The sequence below is a fragment of the Limulus polyphemus genome, unplaced genomic scaffold, assembly GCF_000517525.1.
Source record: "Limulus polyphemus unplaced genomic scaffold, Limulus_polyphemus-2.1.2 Scaffold2554, whole genome shotgun sequence".
Classification (NCBI taxonomy): domain Eukaryota; kingdom Metazoa; phylum Arthropoda; class Merostomata; order Xiphosura; family Limulidae; genus Limulus; species Limulus polyphemus.
Genome location: NW_013668164.1, coordinates 50,744 through 64,524, shown reverse-complemented (window position 1 = coordinate 64,524; position 13,781 = coordinate 50,744). Strand labels below are relative to the sequence as shown.

Below are 13,781 nucleotides of genomic sequence, written 5' to 3'. Positions count from 1 at the left end.
GCTTCTTCAGAGCATCAGTGTCAATTCTAACATGTCAGCCCCTGCCATCACAGTTTTTAAGACTAAAGTCACATGAACGAAATTTGCGAAACTATCGTTGACACTTACGAACATTCAAAACATTTCCACAAACTTCTTTGATATTCTTTGTGGCTATAGAGGGAGGCGTTGTCTCCCTTCTTGTATTCAAACACCATTACATGCCGACTGTGTGTCTCTTCTTGTGCCATCACTATAAGGGGTTAGAATATAATAAACATTACACATTATATAGGCTACACTAACGTAGCGTTTAGGCGGTTCGTTTAACTATTATACGTACGTTTTTGGGGTGGTGGTTAATGAAAGTGTTCCAATACGTGACACTAATTTCTTGACGACCTAATACTTATCAAGATTTCCCTTAAACTACCTTAAATACAACCTAAAAATATATTTGCCATGCCACTAGCAACAACAACACATCTCTTGAAGGTCTTAGGAAAATGATAAACCATGGTTATTCCCATCAAAATTGTAATTCAAATTCTGATATCTAACATGCATTACCTTGCATTTATTATAATTAAAAGTCATTTGCCATTTATTCGCTCAACTCACCAAATATTCCAAATCTTTTTGTAAAGCAATAGCATCCTCTTCATTGACACTATGACCCAAAACTTTAATATCATCAGCGAAGTCAAATAATCTATTGACCATTCCTTCATCTATGTCATTGATGTAAATCAAAAAGAGCAAAATTTCTAACACTGGGCTCTGAGGAATCACACACTCGTGATATTAATTCCATTTATAACAAACCTCTATTTTCTTTTATCTAGCCAGTTTTCTATCCAATGAGCGAACCCATCCTTCACACCAACAGAGCTAACTTTTTAAACAAGCCTTTTATGTGGCACCTTGTGAAATGCTTTCTGAAAATCCAGATACACCAAATCCACATCCGTACACCCATCTGTATGACAAGTAACTTTTTCAAAGAATATTAAAAGATTAGTAAGGCAACGTTTCCCTTAGTGGAACAATGCTGACTATCTAACAAAATTTTAAACATTTTAAATGATTTTGCAAAGTATCTTTTATCAGGCTTTCAAAAAAATAATAATATTCAAATATTCAATCCTTAACCTTTTTCAAAACCCTTGGACAATTACTATCTGGTCCAGGAGTTTTATCATTTTTAAAACTTCACATTTTTTTTTAAAAGCTCAGGTTTACTTTGATCATCTTGTTCAATTTCGTTTCCATCTAACAAATTTTTAGGATAATATTGAAGATAAAGTAGAATTTAACACCCAAGCCATCCCATAATCATCAGATATTAGCCTTCCTGTATCATCCCTCATAGACCCTACTTCCATCCTAACACTTTGCTTACCATCAATGTATTGGAAGAAATCCTAACAATTATTTTTTTTACATTTTCAGCCAACTTTTTTCATATACTTTTTTGATTTCTTAATTTCCCGTTCGGCCAACTCTCTTATATTTATAATGCTTTTCTTTAATTTTATCCTTTATATCTTTTGTGAGCCAACCTTTAGTCACCTTTTTTCCATAAGGAACGTAATGAACTTGAATGCTTAAGAATTTATCTTTAAAAATTTTCCACATCTGATCAGTATCTCCAACTAATTCAGTTGCTCAGTTCACAACAGATAATTCTTGCCTGAGCTCTTGAAAATGTGCTTTTTGAATTCCTTATCCTTGTATGCAGCAAAATATCAAATCTAATTGAGAAATGATTATAACTTAATAATAAATCTAAAATAGCATTCTTCCCAGTAGGATCAAGAAAATCATCCTAACCAGTTTTTAAAAACCTGTCTTCCTCATAATTCTAGCATTTTCCATTCTATATGCCTAAAATTAAAATCTTCCACATCTATAACCTCATTAATACTTAATTCTTTATCACACTCAAAAGTTTGTCCTTAATTTCATCATTTTCATCAGGTGGTCGGTAATAAATTTCAATTAAAAGTATTTTTCCCTTATAACCACTGACAAAAATACACATAGATTCAATCCCATTGCTATTAGTTTTGATATCATCAATTTGAACAGACAGTAACTCAAATTTACATAAAACTTTCTCCTCCCCCCTTTTATTACTACTTTATCCCTATTAATTAAATAACCTTGTATACTAAAACTAGGAATGTCATATGATGAGATTCAAATGATTTTCCTTTAACAGAAACATGTGGTTAAGTGCAATGTGACCACGTGATGATATTTATTAACAAAGTTTGACACATTCGTTATAAGCCAAAAATATTGAAAATAATTTATTCTTTTCCTACCAAAAGCCTGCAGTAGTGCTTCACTAAACTGTGTCATTTGCGTTTCTAATATTCTCTACTTGGGGATGTTTTTGATGTTATTGTACTCATATTTCACGTGGGTTTTGTACTAATTTTATGTTTGTTGTTTTCTTTTTCCACTCTTTCTTCCGGAACTATTTACTTGAATTTGACTTGGACACTACAGACAGCAAGTTGAGTGAGTTAGGACGATTCTTTAACTTTTTCTTTTTAAATTAGCTAAGCATGTATTAAAAGCTTAATATTCATAAATCATATATATATAATACATATATTTATATATTTTACATTAGCGATTATCTATGTCACTTTTATTGTTTTGAATATTGCTATTTTAATTTTCTTTTGTTATTTTTCTACACCTGTTTAATAAAAGGTGGATTTTAATAAGAATATCTTAACGAAATTTACTAATTTTCCTCGTAATTTGAAGCTAAATAATTTTTGCTTAAAAGTTGTATTTTAAATCAGCTATTCTGTTACATTTAATTGTGGCAAAATATATTTTTTTCACGAATAAAATGTTATAAGGTATCAGGTTGCTAGAAAAGTTTGATTTTGGAGCAACTGCGGTGCCGTAACACAGTAAATACCTATAAAAATCCATATTGTCAAGAATATAGCAATACTTTCTACTCAAGTTCTATATACTATTTTATCCCAACTATACTTTATATTTTGTTATCAGGCAATAATATTTTAACGTAAACTCTTATATATTAGAAACAACTTTCACAAAGCGATTTATGAAGTCTAAAGTTCACAAAGACCGTATATATTTATACTATAAAACAAACACTGGGGTATCTAGCTTTAAAGATAACAGCACCTGATTATAAGACCGTGACATTTAATTTCTTTAATCTAACCAGTTCATGTTAATATTAATATTTTCTGTCTTTTAACAGTGGCTCTTATCTGGGATTGCACACTCTAAAGCACGTTTTCATAATGCTCTACGGTGAAGTGTGTGTCACCACTACTTGGTATTAAGTTGAAGTTGTTTATGGGATCCTGCATGAGTCACTTAGGTTCATGATAATGATTTCTTATCATACCGTAAATCTAAATCTCGTGCTTCCAGTGGTTTAGTTTAGTTTCTAAAGAGAACACATCTGTTTCTCAGAGACTGAATTTTACAATATTAACATCTAACTTGGACTAATCAGCTGATAAGCATTACCTCAGTTTATTATAATTGTAAGTAAATATTAACAATTTGATAACTCAGCTTATCAACATAGAATCCATATTCAGTTCGTATGATTAAATGAGCAAGGTCTATAACTAATTATGTCCTTGCAGTATATATTTGCTGTCCTTTTATACATCAGTTGAAGAGATAGTGAGATTTTGTTTCCAAGAAGTAGGCTGTAACAATTCTGATGAAATTTGTGTTTCTTTCTTAGACCAACAAATACATCTGAAAAAGGAGGGACAAGTATGAACAGTTCAGGAGCCATGTCTTTTCTACAGTCCTTACTTCCCTCAGCTGAAGTAAGTAAACCTAGTTTTTGTTTTCACTCTTAAAACGTTCAGATGAAGCTCATAAATTACTTCTTTTCGTTCCTTTGTAGATATTTCTAACTGCTCTCAGTTGAAATAAAAGTGTTTATTAGAAAAACTCAGAATATTGGGGTGGTCATTTGACCCTAATTCCGACCTCTCTGGCTACGCCCCTGGTAGAGTACTGCTGACTGGCTGCCCTTCCCCACTCTGGTCAGTAGTTAAGAATCACAGACGGCAGCAGATAGCTTTAGTAACTTTGCCATAAGTACAAATACAATACTGTTCCTTTATGATAAGGTATATTAAGATAACTATGAATAAGTTGAGAGATACTTAGGTTACCGTATTAGGATTCATCTTCGGTTTGGGTTTCGTGATGGAAAAAGTCTTTTTAATTGAACTTTTTTGGTTTTTGTTTGTTGTTAAGCACAAAGCTACACAATGAGCTATCCGTGCTGCACCAACCACGGGTATCGAAACCCGTTTTTTTGACACTCAATGGAGCCACCTTGAGGTGAAAATTCACAGAGTAGTTAAAATGTCTCAAGATTCAAAACTTGAATTTTGTTTTCAAAATACTCTCAATTGATGATTAATAAGAACTTAACTTTAGTTTGAGTTTTGTGGTGGACAAAGTTTCTTTGATTAAACTATCGACCGTGAATTTTCACCTGAAGATGGCTCCAGTGAATGCCGAAAGCTGAATTTAAAAACTTTGAAGTTATTTTGAAAATATATTAGAATTGCATGCAAAAACACTTTTACCATGCATAGTGCCCTAAAATTATTGTATTTTTTACAAAGATTGTTAATTTGATTTTCTAAGAGTATATCAAGATTATTCTGTACGAGTTTAAAATATCAGTCGTCTAACGTTCTTAAGTTCAACAGTTAAATGTTCGTGATTAAAAAAAGGTATAGCGAGATAAAAACAAATGATAAGTAATAAAATGATTTAAAATGTTAATATTACTATTTTAAAGATATATAGTAATAGAAAATGTTTGTGAATATTTGCGCTAAACTGGAATAAATATTTAAAATTTCCATCTGAATGATAGTTGGACGTAATTAAAGATTTACAATGATAAAAATAGTGAATAAAATTCACAGCGATTGTAGTATGTGATAAACTATTTACAGTAAGAGAGTGATTAGAGACTCACAGTGATAGCAGCATGTAATTACAGATTTACAGAAGTAATAGCATGTAGCCTCCCAGTGTCACAGCGGTATATCTGCGGACTTACAACGTTAGAAACCGAGTTTCGATACCCGTGATGGGCAGAGCCCATTGTGTAGCTTTGTGCTTAATTACAAATAAACAATAGTAGCATGTAACTAAATACTGACAAAGATAGTAGCATCTGATTAATATTCACAATTATATTAATACGTATTTAAATATTTACAATGACAGTATGACGTGATTAAAGGTATAGAACAATATAATAAACTAATACTTTACATTTTCAGCGATAATAAACAAAGTAATCTATCTGAAATGAGGTAATTCTCAGAAAATTTGATTTTTTTTAAAGTAACACTATTTTTATCATCAAAACAATTCTCCGGGCTTGATATACTAATGGCTAAAAACACTTCATAACAATTATGATCCCAATCTTGTGATACACTTCAAACTACTTCCTTCATTATCAAATATATTCACTTTGATGCCATGAATACATTACTTTCTGACACTACAAAATCCACTGTAACAAGCTACAAAGGCCACATGTAAGCAGGCCACATTAAAGCTTTGAAGCTACATCGTAGGACTTGGTTTCGAATGAGGTTGTTGTGATTGCATTTTCTTCGATAGCCGTTGATTAAAGGTGTGGCTGGAAGCTTATGAACTTTTTGTTTGGGAGCTTTAAGCCTATTTCTTTTACCTTGTTAGTGGTACCAGAAATATGCCGAATTTCATTGCTGTGTTTTCTAGCGATAGATACTTCTCTTTTGTAACTATAACCTTCACTCTGTGTACAGGTATGTTGCCCTGTGTAAACTTGAGCTGTAGTTTCGAAGCTTTCCTAAACTCGCGCAGTTTCTTTGAAGTACAAATAGCCTTCGTCTGAAAGGGCTGTTCAACAATCCGCAGTCATAACTTTAATATAGCGACACTGCATTGCCTATGTACTAGATCTTTAGCCCCAGGCGCACGATATCGAAATTACAAGAATTATATAAATGTATATTATATGTAATAACTATACATCATAAGTGTTGTATTCGTGCGAGTTTGTTGTCTCTCACTCAAAAAGTAGTATATAAACTTACAGCAACAGGAAGCAGACGCAGACTTAGCCAGAGAGATGTGTGATCCAGATGAGCCAGCGGGTCAGATTCAATTCAGCTTGGAGTATAACTTTACTTCTTCTACTCTGATTCTCAAGGTAATTCAAGCCAAAGGTTTACCCGCCAAGGATATTATCGGTAAGTTTTTACTATCAGTAGTTTAAATATCATTATCCAGAGCAGTAACAAATGTTATGTTTTCCAGCTCAGAAAGAAATTCATATGTCACAGAAGCAAAATATTTAAAATATATTCCTTCTTTATAAGCAGAGATTAAAATAATAGGTCGTACTGAAGAAAATAGAATTACCTGAAGACTATTACGTCATTCACACTTAGTTCAAACCACGGACCCTCGGATACAGTAGGCCACGCCCGGCCCTCAACAATGATTTTGCTGAGTAGTTCTCAGGAGATACATTAAACGCATAAATAGACAGTCAGAAAGAGGCAGATATTCATTCTCGGTCCAAATGAAACCTTTTTTGTTTTTAACCAACGTTTCGCCTTTGCGGCTTCATAAGAATAAATATACACAACTGTTTGATATTAGAATATTCGTTAAATGATAAAACTGCTTGTAATGTTCTATTTCTCGAGTCTGCCATAACGCGCGTCTAACAGTGTATAAATTATTATTATTATTATTGTTCTAATATTATAGTATAGTTATAATACTAATTATACAGCTATTCTAACATATGGCATAGATTACTTTTATATGAGAGATAAAAAAAAACTACAATATGTTTTATGGTTAGCTAAAAACAAAATAGACAGAAAATAGAAGAAACATTACAAACATTGGTTAAAATTGACAAAAAAATTCTTCTATATATATCTGGATTATAAAGGTCGTTTTTTTTCTAAACTGTTTATCAAAATATGTAAATTCTTACAATATGCACTACAAGTTTTGAAAGATAACAAAACATTTTTGGTAATTGTAGTGAAGTAATAACTCGTGAATACATTCATTTATACGGTTTTAAAATCTCTTATCAAACGACAAACTATTTATACTTTTGAGTATGTATTAATGACGAACTTTCGACTATTCGTGGGAACGTGTATGATTTTTATAATAGATAACAATGAAACAATTTTCAAAGTGAGATTGACTAGAATAAAAAAAAACAATATAAATATTTGAAAAGGAAGATGAAGAATGAAAAATGTTATCTAAATTGTCTAATGCGTATGTGGTCAGGCATTGTATTTGTAAAACACAGCGCGAATAACCAGAAATAGCATATTGTTTGTAATATGCTAGCTTATTGCTTTCAAAGTCTTCCATTCTTAGTAGTAAACGACTGATACAAATAATGCTTCAACTAAGTGTTGAAGAATTATTTATTTATATTTATATATCTGGTATTGGCGAAAGGCCTCGTCGACAGCAGCATACAACAAACTGGGTATGTAGGTTGATTCAGAAGTCCATAATAATTCAGAAATGGAGTGGTATGTGAAAATAACTGCTAGTGATATGTAATGATGTGCTGTGGGGGAATTGTGTGATAGTAATCATTGAGGTTACTTAGTCATGACTTTTGAAACAGTAAACACCAAATATGTCAATTGGAAAGATGTAGAAATAACAAAAGTTTAGTTGTTGTGAGGAACGGATATCGAACCTCGATTTTTAGTGTTGTAAGCCTGCAGACTTACCGCTGAGCTACTTGGAACAATAACAAACTAAAAATTTCAAAATTGTTCTACAATAACAACAATTATTGTTCTAAATGCAGCTGAGATAAACAGTACTACGAATTGGTGGAAAACAACCAGCCCCTGTGCTTAAAGAACTGTTTTTATTAAGCACTCTAACAATGATGTTCGACTAACCCAATTATGAAAAATAATATCGCAGGTATTGGAATGTTTTTATTTCTTTGTATGTGTGACAAATATGGCGCCTTCATTGTCAATATTGTTTGCTTTTATGTGGTATATGCACAAATGAGCCTGTAGTAAGCAGCCGCTGACACTTTTACTATCATCTGATGTGAAGGACAACATTCTTCTGGAATACATCTGGGAGCAGTCCTGACATTCTGGTGCCAATTTTCATACAGTAGGACCATGTCCTTGGTCTGAATATTTAGCCATTATTTAAGTAATTTGGGCGCAGATGCAGCATTGTATTTGTGAGATATATTTTACATAGGAAGTTTTATTTCAATAGTTTTTAACCCTTTGGACTCTTCATAGGTGCATACTATTGCAGAATTCTGGCTTTTCCTCTCAAACCTACAGTCGGATTTTGATCTCCTGAGACACAACTACATATGCATGAAACGAATGCATTTCTCCATATAAATATAGGACTGATTTTGGTAACGCTGGGCTTAAAATGGTTTTATTTTTTACGCATTTACTCGTGAAACTTTGGTTACATGAGACATAATAATAAATTTTTGAAGGACATGACCTTGATGATGACATTGAACGACCTCAGTAATATTGTTAAAGGGTAAGCTCACAACAGCTCATTCCATATCACTAAGAATTATTTTCCAATACTTTTCCATTTCTGAATGATCTGTCTGTCAGTGGACTTTTGAATAACCCTATAATAGTTAACATTTTAACATATACTCTTCATACTGGAAACTGTATTAGGGCAAAAAAGACTAAGAAGATTTAGATTTGAATTATGAAAAGTATTATTGTAATGTATTGTTTGTTTTTTGAATTTCGCGCAAAGCTACACGAGGGCTATCTGCGGTAGCCGTCCCTAATTTAGCAGTGTAAGAAGGCAGCTAGTCATCGCCAACTCTTGGGCTGCTTTTTTACCAACGATTGACCGTCACATTATAACTCCCCCCACGGCTGAAAGGGCGAGCATGTTCGGTGTGACGGGGATTCGAACCCGCGACCCTCAGATTGCGAGTCGAGCACCTTAACCACCTGGCCATGCCGTGCCTTAATATAATCTAATACACAAACGCATTACAACTAAATGTCATGTTTTGCAAACTGAGGAACTTCCCATCCAAAGACTTGATCTGTTTTTTGTATAATTTAACAGTTACATTACAACGAAAAAAATTGTGCAAAATAGTTGAACTCCAAAAGTATATTTAACTTATAATTTTTACTACTTTAAGTGTAAAAGCAATCTATTCCATCAACATTAATTAACGTAAAGCAATATCTCAAAGGTGCCTAAATATGTTCAATTTCAAAAGTTGTTTTGATGAGATATATTTTAGATGTATTTATTTGCCAAGTTTCGAGAACTGCTGTCACGTGATGCCATATTTGTCATCAGGGGTTTTAAAGTAATAATAAGGGATAAGATTTTCATTCTAGCTTGCCAACAGAAAATTTAATTCATAAAGTATACCTTTGCAGTACTTTGTATAAAATATTGCCTTTTTTGTGCAAATAAAGAACGTAGCTCTGAGTTTACTTGTACGTTTCTTAAATTGTGCAATTAGACCAAAAATAAGACACCTGTTTGAACTAGTTTAAGCAAATAACGCATTGTAGTTATATAGTAACTGATGTCAGAACCGGTTTTCAATGTGAAAATCTCCAGAGCCCTTAAAAGAAGATGCGAAACGTCGCTAAATTTATACAAGACGCGCAAGTGCTTGTTGCTGTAAAATAGGAACTGAAAATCTTCTTTGTTGCTGCTTAGCTTAAACAAGTGTCAGATGTGTTTTGTTCAATTGAATTACTCATAAGGCATGATTAGATCATTTCAAGTTAACCTGATGGCTCAATGTAATACTACATGATACGATTCAATATTCCTTTAAACTCTCAATCACCTGTAACCACAGAGGAACCAACTTACATTAATTTTATATGGTATAGTTGTAAATTATTGACTTTTCAATTGAATCTAGCCGAGAAACTGTTTTCTCCAAACCCAACTTGATGACTGTGTTAACAAGTACTAGGTTGATTGGAGGCGAAGTATAACAAAGACTGATAATGCACCAAACACATACATAAAGCTATATAATAAACTTCCAAGTGGTAAACCAATTAGTATATATGCTGTTTTATAATCGGATTCTTAGTTAATGATCATATGACATTTGCCCCGTAAAATCCAATATAACGTAGCTAATAAAGTGGATATGGCTAAGGGCGGAGTGTATTTTTAGGAATGGTTGCACAGAATGTAATTTTATAAATGTTTCTATAGAATGTAGATATATAAATAGTTGTATAGAGTGTAACTGTAAAAATAGTTGCTTAGAATGTATATGTGGTTGCTTTGAATGTAGCTGTAGATGTGTTTGCTTAGAATTTACTATAAATGTGGTTGTTTAAAATGTAGCTGTAGATGTGTTTGCTTAGAATTTACTATAGATGTGGTTGTTTAAAATGTAGCTGTAGATGTGTTTGCTTAGAATTTACTATAGATGTAGTTGTTTAAAATGTAGATGTGGATGTGATTGCTTAGAATGTAACAGTAGATGTGGTTGCTCAGCATGTAACTGTGAGTGGTTGCTTAAACGGAAGATATATAGGACGGTTGCTTGAAGGATAGCTATGATAGTTGAATATAACTGTGTCTACGGTTGTTTAATACGTAGCTATTGACAACCGTTTAAAATATGGATAAGAACGGTTGAATATAGCTACGGCGTTTGTTTAGAGTGTTGTTATAGAAATACTATTGTTTATAATGTAGCCATAGGGAAAACTGCTTAAATTGCTACTTAGAATGGTTGGATGGAGTTAGGAAATGTTAATAAGAATGTAGCTAAAATGGTTACTTAGAGCGTAGTTATTACTTAGAATTAGAAAAAAATATGAGTGAATATATAGGAGCAATGGATTAGAATGTACTAAGAATGGTTTATGTAAACAAATCTTCACGGACTGTTCTATACGTTAATTATTTCTTGCGTATTAATTAACCTATGTTATGAAATTTAAAAAACAAGAGTGGTTTATGTAGAATGTAGACGTGAATGGTTGAACACATGTGGAATACTTGCTTAGAATGTAGGAATCTAGTAAGCTGGCCTTTACAACGAGTAGTAGAAAAACAGCCGCTAAGAGTACATGAACATTTCATAAACAAGTTCACCATGCATAAAAAACAAAATCGTTTGACTAATGAACACAATACGTCTAAGAGAAAAAAATCATGTTCTGTATTTTTCATCAGAAACTCAAAAAAAAAACAACAACAACTAAATATATTTATAAACTCTGAGTAATATAGATACTCTTAAAGTATTTATTTTTCTGTCTTGTAGCTTTTAAACAAATAACAATTTAACTTTTCAATCTTTATTATTCTTTAAAAATATCGTTTGTAGTGATATTTTTTTGATAAATTTCGATCTGTTTAAGAAATGGAAATAAGTATGTTATATACTCAGAAAAGCGAACCTAAATTTATAAATCGTCAATATGCGAACTTCGAAATGTTCATTAAATCTGCTTCAGATAGATTTCGAGTACATGCTCACCATGATTCCGGGAGTGTTTGGATAAATAACAAAAAAGGGAAGTATTGGCTTTTGGAAAAAATAACCCTAACCTTTCTTTTTTGGGAGGTAATAACTTGATCTAGTTAAATGAGGTTCGGGAGTAGTCTGTTGGTTAGCATGTTTGGACTGTGAATCCGTAGTCTATTGGTTACCATGTTTGGACTGTGAATCCGAGGGTCTATTGTTAGTATGTTTGGACTGTGAATCCGAGGGTCTATTGTTAGCATGTTTGGACTGTGAATCCCTAGTCTATTGGTTAACATGTTTGGACTGTGAAATCCATAGTCTATTGGTTAGCATGTTTGGACTGTGAATCCATAGTCTATTGGTTAGCATGTTTGGACTGTGAATCCATAGTCTATTGGTTACCATGTTTGGACTGTGAATCCATATTCTATTGGTTACCATGTTTGGACTGTGAATTCATAGTCTATTGGTTAGCATGTTTGGACTGTAAATCCGAGGGTCTGTGGTTTTTGGGCCATAATTTTAGAGTAGTGGATGTGCTATAAAAATGATGATCAAATATTGGATCAGTCAACAGTAGCCGAAGAGTTGGTTGGCTGCTTCGGAGCTGCCTTTCAGCTAGTCAATCAGTTCGGATATGCGCAGATAGCGTTTATGTAGCTTTGTGTGAAACTTACAAGAAGCAACATATTTAAATAAATAAATTTATGAGGATGAAATATGTGTGTAAAATGTAACTAATCGCAGGCAAGTTGTATAAATACACGAGATTATTTATTTTTCAGGAACAAGTGACCCATATGTGAGGGTGTGTCTTCTTCCAGATAAAAAGCACAAGCTTGAGACTAAAGTTAAACATCGAACTTTAAACCCGCGTTGGAATGAAACCTTTTATTTTGAGGGTAAGTTGCCCATCTATCTACAGGTATAATTATTGTTTCTTTGAAAACCGTATTATTTTTTTAACTTGAAAGGTAGTAGAGGCCCCTCTCTTTTTGTTTAAAATTGGATTACATATTAAATGGTGACCCAAATGGTTTTTGGGTAAGCTTGAGGACTTACAACGTTAGAATTCTGGTCTTGATACCCGCGGCAAACATAGCGCAGATAGTCCATTGTGAAGCTTTAGTAAATAAAATATATAACATATCGACTGAAATAAACACTTTAATTGTATGATATATACAACTTCCTGAAGATGTCGGTTCTTACGAGAAAATGACATCAAGCCTATGTTGAAAAATCGTGGAGTATATATGAAATGTATTTTTTGAAAACCTCCAGCTTCCTCTTATATTTTACACTGATAGTCTTTCGATACTCTGTGATCTAAGCATTATGTAACTTTATATATGTATATTTATACATTTAATGACAAAACGTCTTGGGAGAACTATTTGATAGTCCTTAAAAAAGGAAAATTATAGCTTAAAATCTCACTAAAGCAGTTTAATAGATATCAAAACTGGGTGTATTGGAACGTTAAATAATTTATTGTTTAGTAGATATCAAAACTGGGTGTATTGGAACGTTAAATAATTTATTGTTTAGTAAATATCAAAACTGGGTGTATTGGAATGTTAAACTTATTGTTTAGTAGATATCAAACTGAGTGTATTGAAAGGTTAAGTAATTTATTGCTTAGTAGATATCAAAACTGGGTGTATTGGAACGCTAAATAATTTATTGTTTAGTAGATATCAAAACTGGGTGTATTGGAACGTTAAATAATTTATTGTTTAGTAGATATCAAAACCGGGTGTATTGGAACGTTAAATAATTTATTGAGCATCTTTAATGAAAATCTTACGTGCTATTTAATGACTTTTAACATCAAAAAGGAACGGAAAAGAAAATTATAAAAGTAATTAAGGCTAATGGAAACTAAATTGCACTTACTTTCTGAATGTTTAGAAGGAACCAAACTAACATTAAAGAATACGAAAACAACGAAACACACGAATACTGTAAAAAATATTTAGTGGAAATAAAACTAAACTAATGAAGCATGAAAGGAAAATCTTACAATTACAATTAATATATACTAGTAATTCACTGGCGTTGAATAATTCCGCTGTTGTCGTCTGAACTACGATGACGAGGAACACACTTTGAGACTAATAATGCTTGGAGACGGCTTGAATGGGTAATGAAGAAAAACTTTAACATAACAGGAAATGTACAACGTTTCGACAAGGTTTTGTAC

General features: G+C 32.4%; 1 protein-coding gene across 3 annotated transcripts in view; it reads left to right on the top strand.

The window, feature by feature from the left end:
* LOC106467284 (synaptotagmin-7-like) overlaps positions 1-13,781 on the top strand; it is a 107,747-nt gene that overhangs the window by 82,606 nt on the left and 11,360 nt on the right. For 2 of the 3 annotated variants that reach the window (XM_022395429.1, XM_013927620.2), the window contains 4 exons: positions 2,497-2,508; positions 3,740-3,827; positions 6,125-6,278; positions 12,361-12,477. In XM_022395429.1, coding sequence (XP_022251137.1) covers positions 2,497-2,508; positions 3,740-3,827; positions 6,125-6,278; positions 12,361-12,477 — 371 coding nt within the window. Of the gene's footprint in view, positions 1-2,496; positions 2,509-3,393; positions 3,531-3,739; positions 3,828-6,124; positions 6,279-12,360; positions 12,478-13,781 lie in introns of those variants that run through there. The other variant, XM_022395430.1, reaches the window with a different exon arrangement.